General features: G+C 49.0%; 1 protein-coding gene and 1 pseudogene across 1 annotated transcript; one reads left to right on the top strand and one right to left on the bottom strand.

Annotated features, from left to right (window-relative positions):
* The first annotated feature begins 3,221 nt into the window (after positions 1-3,221).
* Positions 3,222-3,502, top strand: LOC116883153 (annotated as a pseudogene).
* Positions 3,503-7,378: 3,876 nt separating this feature from the next.
* On the bottom strand, positions 7,379-10,643 carry Hmgn2 (high mobility group nucleosomal binding domain 2). Its single transcript, XM_032896506.1, has 6 exons — positions 10,442-10,643; positions 9,599-9,643; positions 9,419-9,448; positions 9,079-9,129; positions 8,612-8,707; positions 7,379-8,217 (listed from the first exon to the last, which is right to left on the bottom strand). Exons 1-6 carry the CDS (start codon positions 10,454-10,456, stop codon positions 8,182-8,184), a joined length of 273 nt encoding a protein of 90 aa, XP_032752397.1. The 5' UTR covers positions 10,457-10,643; the 3' UTR covers positions 7,379-8,181.
* Positions 10,644-12,406: the final 1,763 nt, after the last annotated feature.

Below are 12,406 nucleotides of genomic sequence, written 5' to 3'. Positions count from 1 at the left end.
AAACCAAAACAAAATAAAGTCAAAAAAATAAGGCAAGCCTGGAGGTGACCAGACCACTGCTGGCGTCATGCGAAAGACTTTTTTTACTTTCTTGTAATCTCTGTAACAAAATCAAGTTTTCCCCTCAAAGTGAGACCCTGTGACTTGTGTATCCACTGGAATGTGCTTCAGTGAGGAAGGAGCACTTTGGGGCTATCAGGGGTTGAAGTGTAGGTTTTTGGTTTTGTGTGTGTGTGCAGGTGGGTGTATGTATCTGTGTGTCCATGTGTGTGCATGTGTCTGTGTGTGCAGCTCTGTTGAGTGATAGCTGCTGGTATTCTACTGCCCCATGAAGAGAGGGCAGGAAGGTGGTTTGTGAAGTACCTTTGCCTTGGTTCAGGATTTGGCTTGGCCATGCATTTGCGCACCTGTACAGACTGGTAGTGTGAAACACCAGCCTACGGAAAATGAGGCCACAGATAAAAATATGTCGCCGGATGACAACACAGGGAGAAACACAAGAACTGAGCATCCCAGGAGATTGTAGTGAGGCATCTCTGACAGCCTTGGAAGAAATCTAGAACAGTATTGTGGAGGGAACGCTTGAACTCCTGTAGCACACCATACGTAAACACCACCGACCAAAGCCCTCTACTAAATGTGCTGTAAGGCACAGGTAAACCTTTATGACCCCAAATGAGGCCATTGTTTCTTAGGAAAGTAATTAGCATGGAAATCACAGAGACACATGTGCCTCTGCCTCCCCGAGTGCTGGGACTGAAGGCACGTTTCACTACACCCAGCTAAAACACAAACTTTTTTGTGTAGTGCTGGGACCGAACCCAGAACTTTATTTTTTTTTAAATTGGCTTTTTTATTTATTTACATGTCAAATGTTGTCCCTCAGCCACTCCCCCACCCCACCTCCCCTCCCCTTTGCCTCTATGAGGGTGCTCCGCCACCCACTCACCCACCCACACCTCTCTGCCCTAGCATTCCCCCACACTGGGGCATCAAGCTTCCACAGGACCCAGGGCCTTCCCTCCCACTGATGCCAGATAAGGCCATCCTTTGCTGGAGCCATGGGTCCCTCCATGTATGCTCTTTGGTTGGTGGTTTAGTCCCTGGGAGCTCTGAGGGGTCTGGTTAGCTGATATTGTTCTTCCCATGGGGGTGCAATCCCCTTCAGTTCCTCCAGTCCTTTCCCTTAGCTCTTCCACTGGAGTCCCCAGGGTCAGTCAGATGGTTGGCTGTGAGTATCTGCATCTGTATTGGTCAGGTGCTGGCAGAGTCTCTCAGGGAACAGCCATACCGCTCCTATCAGCAAGTGCTTCTTCTCATCAGCGGTAGTGTCGGGTTTGGTGTCTGCAGATGGGATGGATCCCTAGGTGGGGCGGTCTCTGGATGGCCTTTCCTTTAGTCGCTGCTCCATTTCTTTTTTTTTTTTTTTTTTTTTTTTTTTTGTCCCTGCATTTCCTTTAGACAGGAACAAATTTTAGAGACGGGTGGGTGGTCCCATCCCTCAACTGGGGGGGGGGCTGTGCCTGTCTACTGGAGGTGGTCTCTACAGGTTCTATCTCCCCTTTGTTGGGTATTTTGGCTAATGTCATCCCCATTGGGTCCCAGGAGCCTCTTGCTTCGCTAGCGTCTGGGACTTTCTAGTGGCTACCCCCAGTTCCCCATTCTGTGCTGCTACGTGTTTCTATTCAATTTCCTGACTCTCTGCACTTCTCTCCTGTCCCCTCTCATACCTGATCCTGCCCCTCCTTCCCCTCCTTCCTCTATTTCCTGTGATTAATTCGTTCCCCCTTTTATGTAGGATTGAAGCATCCACACTTTGGTCTTCCTTCCTTCTGCTGGTTGTATCATGGGTATTCTGAGCTTTTGGCTAACATCCACTTATCAGTGAGTACATACCATGCGTGTCCTTTTGTCTGGGTTACCTCACTCAGGATGATATTTTCTAGCTCCATCCATTTACCTGTGAATTTCATGAAGTCATTGTTTTTAAGAGCTGAGTAGTACTCCATTGTGTAAATGTACCACATTTTCTGAATCCACTCTTCCAGAGAGGGACATCTGGGTTGTTTCCAGCTTCTGGCTATTATAAATTAAGCTGCTATAAACATAGTGGAACATATGTCCTTGTTATATGTTGGAGGATCTTTGGGTATATGCCCAGTAGTGGTTGGTATAGCTGGGTCTTTAGGTAGAACTATTTCCAATTTTCTGAGAAACCACCAGACTTTCATTTTCCAAAGTGAACCCAGAACTTTAAATGTAACAGACAAGAGTCAACCACTGTGTAAGCCACATCCCCGGCAATAAAACTTGCTCTTCCAAGGACACTTGCAGCTGTGTACAGTAGCTGACATCTGTCACCAGGTACCAGAGAGACCTCATTTTATAACAAGCCCGCTGAGTATGGTGCACACACCCATATGAAGCACTCTGGAAGTAGAGGCAGGAAGAGTGCAAGGCCATATTGGGCTCTATGAATTACCCTGTTTCAAAATACCGAACCAAACCCACCAGGCAGACATGGTGCCTCCTTCTGGAATCCCATTGGTCGACTGAGGCAGACTTACTGCAAATTGAAGCCACTCCAGACTATATAGTGAGTTCTAAGGTACGGAGCGAGCTGTTACCCTAGTTCAAGAACTGCTGAAAACCCCAAAATCAAATAGTATGCAAAGACAAAGAGCATTTGTACTGCAGAAATTACCAGCCTGCAGGGGTCAACCATTCATCAAAATGGCGATGGCCTGTTGCGTGTAATAATTAAAAAAAAAAAACTATCCACGCTATTGCCGGCTATGCACCAGCCGGCATTCTCAGTCTGTTCCCAGCCCAATACATTGCTGGAGATCGAGACCACATGTTTTCCCTTACCAAGACCTCTCCCTCCAACGCTGGCTCTGTCTCTCCAGAGCTCTGAGCTAGCACTCTTGGTCCCCTGGGGTACCCCTGGGTGTGCTCTCGGCAGCCCTCTCCACTTGCTGCTACCTTTACCCTGGAGCTCAGTCCTTGCCCAATCTTCCTGTCCCAAAGCCTGGCCGAATTCTGCCTTGGCTAAGTTCTTTCCTTCTGGTCCACCTGAGTCGTTGAGGAATGTTGCAATCTTAGTTTAGAATTGACAGATAACACAATCGCTGGGTATGGAATTCATCATCCTAAATTCATCAACTATGCTATGTTAGACATCTCCGGGCTCTTCAGGTTTGGGCTTCGGTCCCAGTGACATGGCTAAAAGCACCAAGAAGGTCGGAATCATCAGGAAATACGGGACCCACTATGGTGCCCCCCTCCAGAAAAACGTGCAGAAAATTGAAATTGGCAGCACGACAAGTACACTTGCTCCTTCTGTGGTAAGACCAAGATGAAGAGACGAGCCGTTGGCATCTGGCACTGTGGTTCCTTCAGGAAAGCAGAGGCCTGGACCTACAACACCCCCTCTCCAGTCACAGTGAAGTCTGCCGTCAGATGACTGAAGGAAGACAGACCAGTAGAAGTCTACGTTTGAGACTTGCCTGGCCTGCAATAAACAGGTTAATTTATGAGGAAAAAAAAACCCTTCTGGTGGCAGATCCTAGTGGATTCCACCACCAGTGATCTAACAGTCCCTGGCCTACACCTGGTCTCCCCTGCTGTCACTTCTCCGTCCAAAAGAAGTATCTTCCTCCTGCTTTCCCTCTTCCTCTCTCAGACTCTCAGACTGATTGGCTTCTTGTCGTCTTTACTATTCGATTAATTATGGGAGGATTCCACTACACGGGCCCCTCGTAGGCTCCCTTTTATGCTGTGCTGGGGGAATTTTCCAGAAGGGTTAGGTAATATGATTGGTAGGGGACAAAGCAGTGACTAGTTCAAGTTTGATTGGCTGCCATGCTAGTTTCATTAGATTTGGTGAGACGCTGAAGAGTTTTGGAGAGCAGCTCAGGTCTGCCTTTTATTTCCCCCATCGAAGCCATCCTAGGAGCTGACTCAGCTCCAGGCTTACGAGTCAGGGCTCCCTAAGCAAAGGCCCATTGTCAGTGGCCATTACTCCTCCTTCAGAGGAGCCCGGTATGCTTCCCGGGGACTTGGAAATTTGATTGCCAAGGTTTTTGGGCCTCTCAGAGCCATCTGGTAAAAAATAAGACCAAAAGCAAACAACCCACAGAATGAGAAACTTGTAAATCCTTTCAGGATCTCAAGCTGAGAATACAAAGCTCTTCCATCTCTAGTGTAGAACAGACTTGGGCAGACGGCTTATTTATAAAGCTACACAGGGCCAGAGGCAGCGAGAGCTCCGTGAGTTTGAGGTCAGCCTGGTCTACACAAAAGCAAGTTTGGGACAGCCAGGGCTGGTACACAGAGAAATGCTGTGTTGAAAAACAAAACAAAACAAAACAAACGCTACACAGGGACGATGGCTCAGTTAGTACAGTTACTGCCATGCGAGCATTTGGGTCTCTAGCACCAACAAAATGGTAAGGCCAGGCGCTCCTGTAATCTTAACGGAGGCCGACGGGGCTTACTAACAGCTCATCTGGTCACTGTCCTAGACAATCAGCAGGATCTGGATTCAGTGAGAACCTTAGCTCCAAAAATAAAACAGCCAACCAACCAGAGCTTCCACGGACTAAGCCACTACCCAAAGACTATACATGGACTGACCCTGGGCTCCAACCGCATAGGTAGCAATGAATAGCCTAGTAAGAGCACCAGTGGAAGGGGAAGCCCTGGGTCCTGCCAAGACTGAACCCCCAGTGAACGTGATTGTTGGGGGGAGGGCGGTAATGGGAGGATGGGGAGGTGAACACCCATATAGAAGGGGAGGGGGAGGGGTTGGGGGATGTTTGCCTGGAAACCGGGAAAGGTAATAACAATTGAAATGTAAATAAGAAATACCCAGTTTAATAAAGATGGAGAAAAAAAAAACAAACACAGAGATTGAGGAGACATCCAACCTTCTGATCTTTACGTGCTTGGCCCCCCAACATGTACTCAAATACATACAAAGATATACAAAACGGCTTATAAAAAATACTAGATATCCGGTGTCTTAGTCACTATCGAAATTCCAATCAAAGCCACAAATGCAGTTCACTAGGATACCGCGAAGAAAAATGGGCACGGCTTGAGGGGACTGTGAAGACATGGCACCTTCACGGTCACTAGTGGAAGCACTAAATGGTGCTGCCACTTTAAGAACCTGGACGGTCTTCAGAAAGTTGAGTCACCATGCAATGCAGAAACTCCATTCCTGGGACCATGCCCAATTGAAGCGAGCTAACACAACACTTAGAACCGACACAATATGTTAAACAGCCCAAAGTGGAAACCCAAGTTTCATTTAATACATGAGTAGACACAATGTAGCTTACATTTACACCATAGAACATCCTCAGAAGGGATTAATGGCCTTGAACACAATGCTACATTTCAAAAGACACTTAAAATTACATTATAAAAAAACGTTCTGAATACTTCAGGTAGCTGATTAGCTTAGGGAAAGGGGTATGGGGTACTAACCACCAATGAGCATGTGGCTTTATAGAGTAGGAAAGGAATTATCAAAGCATTCTGGAATTAGAGTAGTTGTCACCACACAAGCCTGCAAACCACACACAGGTCGTTTGTTGGACTAAATCAGCTGAGGCCAGGTCTGGAGGCCACAGGATATGGGGTTTAAAGCTGTACACCAACAGACCCTTTTGTCTTGTGATCCTGTCAACCATTCCTAAAGCTGCTACCCTCTAATACAGTTCATGTTGTGCTGACCCATAACCGTCAAAGTATTTCTTGTTACTTTGTAACAGTAATTTTGCTCCTGTTGTGAACCATAAATATCTACATTTCCTGAGTCTTAGGTAACCCTGGCAACTCGGTTTTCTGGAAATGAGGTTTTTTGAGGAAAAAAAAAAAACCAAAAAACAAAAAACCCTGAAATCCTGCCCCAGCAAATTGGTGTATTTCCTGAAGAGTCAGACAATGTCAATAAATAACATGGTATATAGACATCCTTTGTTAAGAGCTGAGACTGGACAGGGTGGTAGTGTGGCAGGTTTTTTTTATCCCAGCAGTCTGGAAGCAGAGGCAGGGAGAGGTAAGTCAGGACATGAGGACAGCCTGGTCTTCGGAGGGGATTCTAAGATAGCCAGGGCTGTGCAAAGAAACAGTCTCAGGGGTGGGGGTGGGGAGCTCAGACTGGTTACAGCAGGTTTTGAGTTGTAAGAGTCCACTGCTAAAAATTTGTCTACATGTCTGTGCACCGTGTGTCTGGTGCACAGGACGGTCAGAAGAGGGTATTAACTGGAACTTAAAAGTACCAGGGGTTAGCAGGTCAACCAAGCCTACATACATCCTCTGTAAGTCACTAAGTACCCTTAATCACTGAGCCATCTATCAATGCCCCAGAAGGCTCTGCTTTTTGGTGCTGAAATGGTTCTGATGTGGCCAAATTTGGTTGACTCCTATAGTTTGGGATGATCTTGAACTCCTGATCTTTAGTAAGTGTTGTGGAGTCACAGTGTAAAACTACAGCCAGGCAGCACGTGGTTAGATCCTGTCTTTATCACAGGGCTGAGAGCAGGTGCTGAACAGGCCAATGTACAGGAATAAAGATCAAAATTGAAGCTCAACACACTTATCCCATTATTTGGCAATAGTGACCAGCAACTGGGACAACTACCAACTATGAGACTTGGTGGCAATGTCTACTCTGTAACTGCCCCAAAGATCAGCACAGCCCATGGTAGAATGGTATGCAGTCCATGGTTAATCAATATTCACAATCGGAATAATGGTAAAGAACCCAACTATAGCTTCAAGTTTTGCTCAAACACCAACCTGCTAACCATAAGCACAAAGATGGGACCATTTCAGTATTTAGAATCAATGTCCTAAGAGTAAAGGTCTAACTTTTTCTCCAAGATTTGAGTACACTCTTAGTCTCTTCAGACACCAGATCCCATTCCAGATGGTTGTGAGCCACCATGTGGTTGCTGGGAATTGAACCCAGGACCTCTGGAAGAGCAGTCAGTGCTTTTAACTGCTGAGCAAAAGTCGTTCAACACTGACAAGCACACCTGTACTCACTGCCTCAGACAGCACGCCCACCTCAGCACTACAAAAGCTAAACTGCCAGTCTGACCTTGCCATGGGAGCACTGCCCCAAGAGAAGCCAAGGGCACTCTAGTCTTGTTAGAGGCTGTCTAGGTGTCAGTACCAAACGTCACCTGCCAATCTTTGCATATCCCTGAAGAACCATTCCCGACACCTACCACCAGTCCTCTTCTGGGAAGCATACCCACCTCCACTTACCACCGTGTGACCAGATCCAAGAACGACCATCAAGAGACCTGGAAACCAGGTTCCCAAATGTTGGGAAAAGATAAGAGGCAACACCCCAAGCTTAACTGTAACCAGCTTTATTAAAGATACTTTTCATAAACAATCATGGTATTTCAGGCAGGACATGGGCAGACAGTCAACAATATACAAGAACTTTCAAATTCCCTTCTTGTATAGACTACCAAAATCAGAAATCCACTATAAAACCCAATGAAGTCTTCATTCAATGCTTTGAAAGGGGAAGTAGCTTAGAGTGAGGGTTGACATTTCACATTAAGGAAGTTGTTTAACAACTTTCCACAAGCCGACCCTGACTGTCAGGAACTGAACATGGCAGAATCAATCTGAAGATCCACAATCTTTTATAAAAGGAACCAGTGATCTTCCGAGAACACGCGAAGTCACTGCAAAGTCCACGTCGCCCAATAGACTAGAAAACCAATTTTGGGGGTGAGGCTCCCAACAGGTCTCTGGTTTTAAGGGAATTAAGTCTATGTTGATGGTACAGGGGGAGGGGGAACAGGATATAGAAAAGAATTTAGAGTTTCCTCAGACCACAAGGCCTTTTTTTGGCCTTGGTGGCCACCTATGCAAGACCAGGATGTCTCTCCTGGAAGCCAAAAGGAACCTTTTGAAATTATCAAGGAAAGAGATTTTCTGTCCTCAATTCAGCTTGGGTGATACTTTGTTGGTGACACATGATCCTTCCCCCCCAACAATGAAGTGTTCCGTGTGCTAACAATATAGTTTAAAAAAAAAAAAAAAAGTAAAACAAAATTCTGCATTTTTATAAAACTTGATAAAAAATAGTATTTCAAACTGTACAGTCACCAGAAGTACACAGTTATCAAAAACGCACACACGTCACTTGGCATCTCCAGCACCGTCCGCTTTCTGTGCCTAAATGAGAAACAGGCATAGTCAGCAGGTACAGTCAAACGTCTCAGCTCCAACAATTATATGGAATTATCTTGTTTCCAGGCCTTTGGTGCTTAGACACCACGACTACACCTCAAGAATGGTCCACTGGTCAGCCTTACCACCCCACCCCTCCCCAACTGGACCAAAGGTCACTTCTAGACTTAAAACTATGGTACCAGCATGAGTGGTGAATCAGGGCAAGCCAACAGTGAGTGCCTTTTAGGTTACGGTAAGACTTTTAGAACTGAGGGTTTCAGACAGGAGGAAAACCACATCAAACGCAGAATGACACATACACAGGGGGTAACAAACAGTTTGGCTATCACTAGGTACAGGCAGGCACACCCAACAAGAAACAGAAGAGCCACTGTACCTGGTCTGTTTTGGCATCTCCGTTTTCTGCAGGATTATTCGCATCCTTACCGGCATCCGCTTTCCCCTTCTTCCCCTTGGGTACTTTCTCTCCCTTCTAAAGCCAAAGAAGGAGGGACACAAGTCTCTCAACCTGTGTTACTGTCATATGGCCTACAAGGTTCTGCTAAAAGTAGGCTTGCCTACTGAAGATATAGCCCCCCTCCACTAAGCTAGATTACAACTTGTAGTCCTCCAAAGAGTCATTCAAATTAAAGAACAGCTAAAAATGCTGTTAAGTCAACCCTAGTTTTTTTAACTTTTGCCAAAGACACTAACATGACAAATTATCACAAACAAGGCTCTCAAAATAACCTCCGCCTTCCACCGAAGAGTCGTCATTATGTTGAATTTGGTTAAGGCAGGGAAGGACAGCTCTCTGTGAAACTCCCAACCAAGTATTAGCACCAGCGTCTCAGTCCGGCTTACCTTTGCAGGGGCCTTTTTAGGCTTGGGCTCTGGCTTTGGAGGAGCAGGTTTCTTATTTCGGTAGGCAGAGGGGAAGAGGAAAGCCATTAGTACCAGAGAAACAAACAACTCACCAAACCACACTTTGGAAAACTACTTCTCAGGATTGTCTTTCTCTTATAACGGAACAGTGATATATTCACTTTAGTCAGAGGCATCAGAACTTAAGACAACAGTGCAACATCATGAACAGCTTCCTCAAAATCAGCTACAATCTATAATTCAACGGAATCAAAGAGACCCCCCCCCCAAGATTCCCAACCTCAGGTAAGGATGAGGAAAGTGAAGCACACACACTTACAGCAGACAACCTTGCAGATCTCCTCTGTGGCTATTAACAAAAGAAAGTAAGAAAAGTAAGTACAAGGTTCTCCGGCAGTCCGCTTCACATTAAAGAAAGCCAATGAAATAATTCTTGGTCAATTTTCTAGACCAAGGCTGTGGTCAATTACTCCCTTTACCTTTAACGGGTAAGACTCACCTCATCCTTCACCTTGGCTTTGTCTCCTTTAGCATCCCCTTCAGCCTACAAAGAGATAAAAGACCAAAATCTGTAACCTCGGGGGTCATTCTCAGTCACCGGGCACTTAACAGAAATCGTCAGACACCATTCTAAAAACGTATCCACTCAATTTTTATGTAAGAATTCTTAGCGGGGATAGGGCTCAAGTGCAGCCCGAGGCGCACACGGAAGACAGGGCAGGTTGGCGGCAAAGCGCGGGAGAAGCTGGAGCCTGGCCGGGAAGGCGCCGGAGCCACCAGAGCCAGGCAGTAACAACAGCTGCAGATTGTGCAAACAAACCTCTCCGGAGGCGGAGCCCAGCGCCGTTGCTATGGCAGCCGTCGAGGGCGGGAGCTCGGGAAACCCGTGGGCGGGGGCGCGCGTCTCGTGCGCCCGGAACGTGGGCGGCGGGGGGCGGAGCTACGTCGCGGTCCCGCCCCTCGCGCCCGCAATTTTGGCGGCAGCGCGCTCCCCCGCCCGCCCAGCCGAGCGCCGCCTTCCCGCCCTTTCGGGTTTGAATCGCCGGCTCGCTCGCCCGCGGGAGGAGGGGAGGGGGCTGTCGGTGGGGGAGGGGGCCGCGGGTGGCCAAAGGGAGCGGGATAAACATCTGCCAACATGGCTCCTCCTGCTGCTGCTGCCGCCGCCGCCACCGATCCTCCAATATGGCTTCTGGCGCCCGCGGGCAGCGCGCCGCGCATGATTCGCCCGCAGCCCGACTCGGGCTGGAACCTCACGCCGCGCCCGATCTAGCGCCGACTCCTCAGCTCGAAGCCAGCAGCGGCAGCGGCGGCTCCAGGGCTCCCGCGCGCTCGCGCCACGTACCTTTCTTTTGGGCATGGCGGCGGCAGGGGACGTCGGCGCTGAGCACGGGTTTACAGCGGCGCACGGGTTTGGTCCGTCCGGGGGTCGTCCTCGCTGCTTCTTCACACTGCTCGGGCTCCGGGGGGTTTATAAAGTTTTTATAGCGCTGGGAGCCCCGGACCGGTTAGAACCGGATTTCACCTCCCGCCGCCGCTCATTGGCCCAGTTGGGGTCACGTGGGCGGGGTTTAAACTCACCTCCTCTGGAGTGAGGAGGGGGTGTAGGGGGAGGGCGCTCGAGACGGCGGCGCGCCTTGGGGGAGGGGGCGCGGTGGGGGAGGCGCGCCTCGGAGTCGGAGGTAATAAATGTGGGGCGCGCGAAGGCGGCAGGCTCTGGGTTCCGCTCCCGCCCAGACCTGGCTTTTGCAAACTACCAAGTTCCTTCCACCTTATGCAACCCTTCTACCCACTTCTCCAAGCTGCGCGACACTGGGCACATCTCGGCCGCTTTCCTTCCTGCTCCCGCTGGGGGCCCCAGTAGAGGGGTTTGCGAGGCCTGGCCGCGCCGCCCAGCTCCAATAAGGCAGCGGGAGGCGCGCCGCTTGAGGCGCGGGCGGCAGCCCCGGGGACCACGGGCTCTAGTGTGCTGCGAGCCCGAGAGGCTAGCTTGGCGCAGTCGGACGTGCATCCTTTTGAGTTGCCACCTTGGGGAATCCTTCCGTGTTCCTCACCTAAAAAGCAGTCTACTGGATATGGAGGTGGAAGTGGAGACTTTCCACACAGGGATGCCTCTCGGGTACTGCGGGGCAGGTAGGAGCTGTCCTTTCAGCACCTACTGCTGAGCCGCCTCCCCAACGTTAAACAGCCCCCCAACATCTGCCCGGTGACTTCCCTAAATCCCTGCTCGTCTGGCCCTCTGGCCCCTGTCACAGAATGGTGGAGAAAAGCCGCCAACGTAGCCCGGGAGCACGCCCCTCCCACTAAGCCCTCTGGGTCTGGGATCCAGCTAGCCCAGCTGCCCCCACTCAACGGAGGCCACAGAACCTGTGCTGTGCAGATGCCACAGCTGGCGAAATCCCTCCTAACACAGTACCACGCTGGCTTGCTCTCGGTTGCGTGAGGAAAAGGCGGTTGAAGGAAGCGCAGGAAGATTAGGAAACAAGTAGACGAACAGGTGTGATGGCAGGGGCCCTTCCAGTGTACCCCAGCCCAAAGCCCGGCCTTCTAGAGCTAGCCAAGCGCACCCGAGGGAAGGTGCCAATGGCAGCAGTAAAGCAAAACGTTCTTTCGTTGCAGTTACCAAACAAATCTTATATCTCAAAAAAAAAATTTTTTTTAAAAATTCTTTGATACCCACAACACAACCGGCTAATATCTGCAATAGGATGTTTGGTGCTCAGGTGGAAGACACAAATTAGGTCCCACCTTATTTTTGAGGCAAGGGTTAAAGCTAGTTTGCAATAACCATACCAGCAGAAAGCAAACATCTGCGAATTCAAATCAAGCATTTTGCAGGACAACAGTGGATCTGCCTCTCCTTTCCACTCCCACAGTGCCTCCTGAGGCAGCCATCCTCCACCCCACCCTGTGCACCTTTCCCAGAATACAGGTCCCCAGGCTGGAAGATACCAGCCCCATTAATCACCGCTACTGTACTCCAGTCTTAAGAGAAAGTCAGCCAGGACTCAACAGCCATGCTTGCTGGGCAGATTCCGTTTGCTGCCTCCAGCCTCTCATTCCCGCCTTAATTGTAGGGCTCTGTATTATAGCCACATAATTCATGCCTCCCTAATTAAAGCTGTCAACAGCCTCATTGTAAAGCTGGAAAATGTACAGCACCTGCTCTAGGGGATCTCTGTGCCAGGGATTTGTTTTGGGGAGTGCCAGGTGAATAGGGGGCCTTGCCAAAGGGTGCACTGATTGGCTCTTGGCTGCAGTGTCAGGTTTTTTTTTGATTCTGATAGGGAGATGACCAAAAGGTCACCAG

This window comes from Rattus rattus, chromosome 1 (genome assembly GCF_011064425.1).
Source record: "Rattus rattus isolate New Zealand chromosome 1, Rrattus_CSIRO_v1, whole genome shotgun sequence".
Taxonomy (NCBI): Eukaryota; Metazoa; Chordata; class Mammalia; order Rodentia; family Muridae; genus Rattus; species Rattus rattus.
Note: the sequence above shows the minus strand (reverse complement) of the source record. Positions and strands in the feature narration are given on the sequence as shown.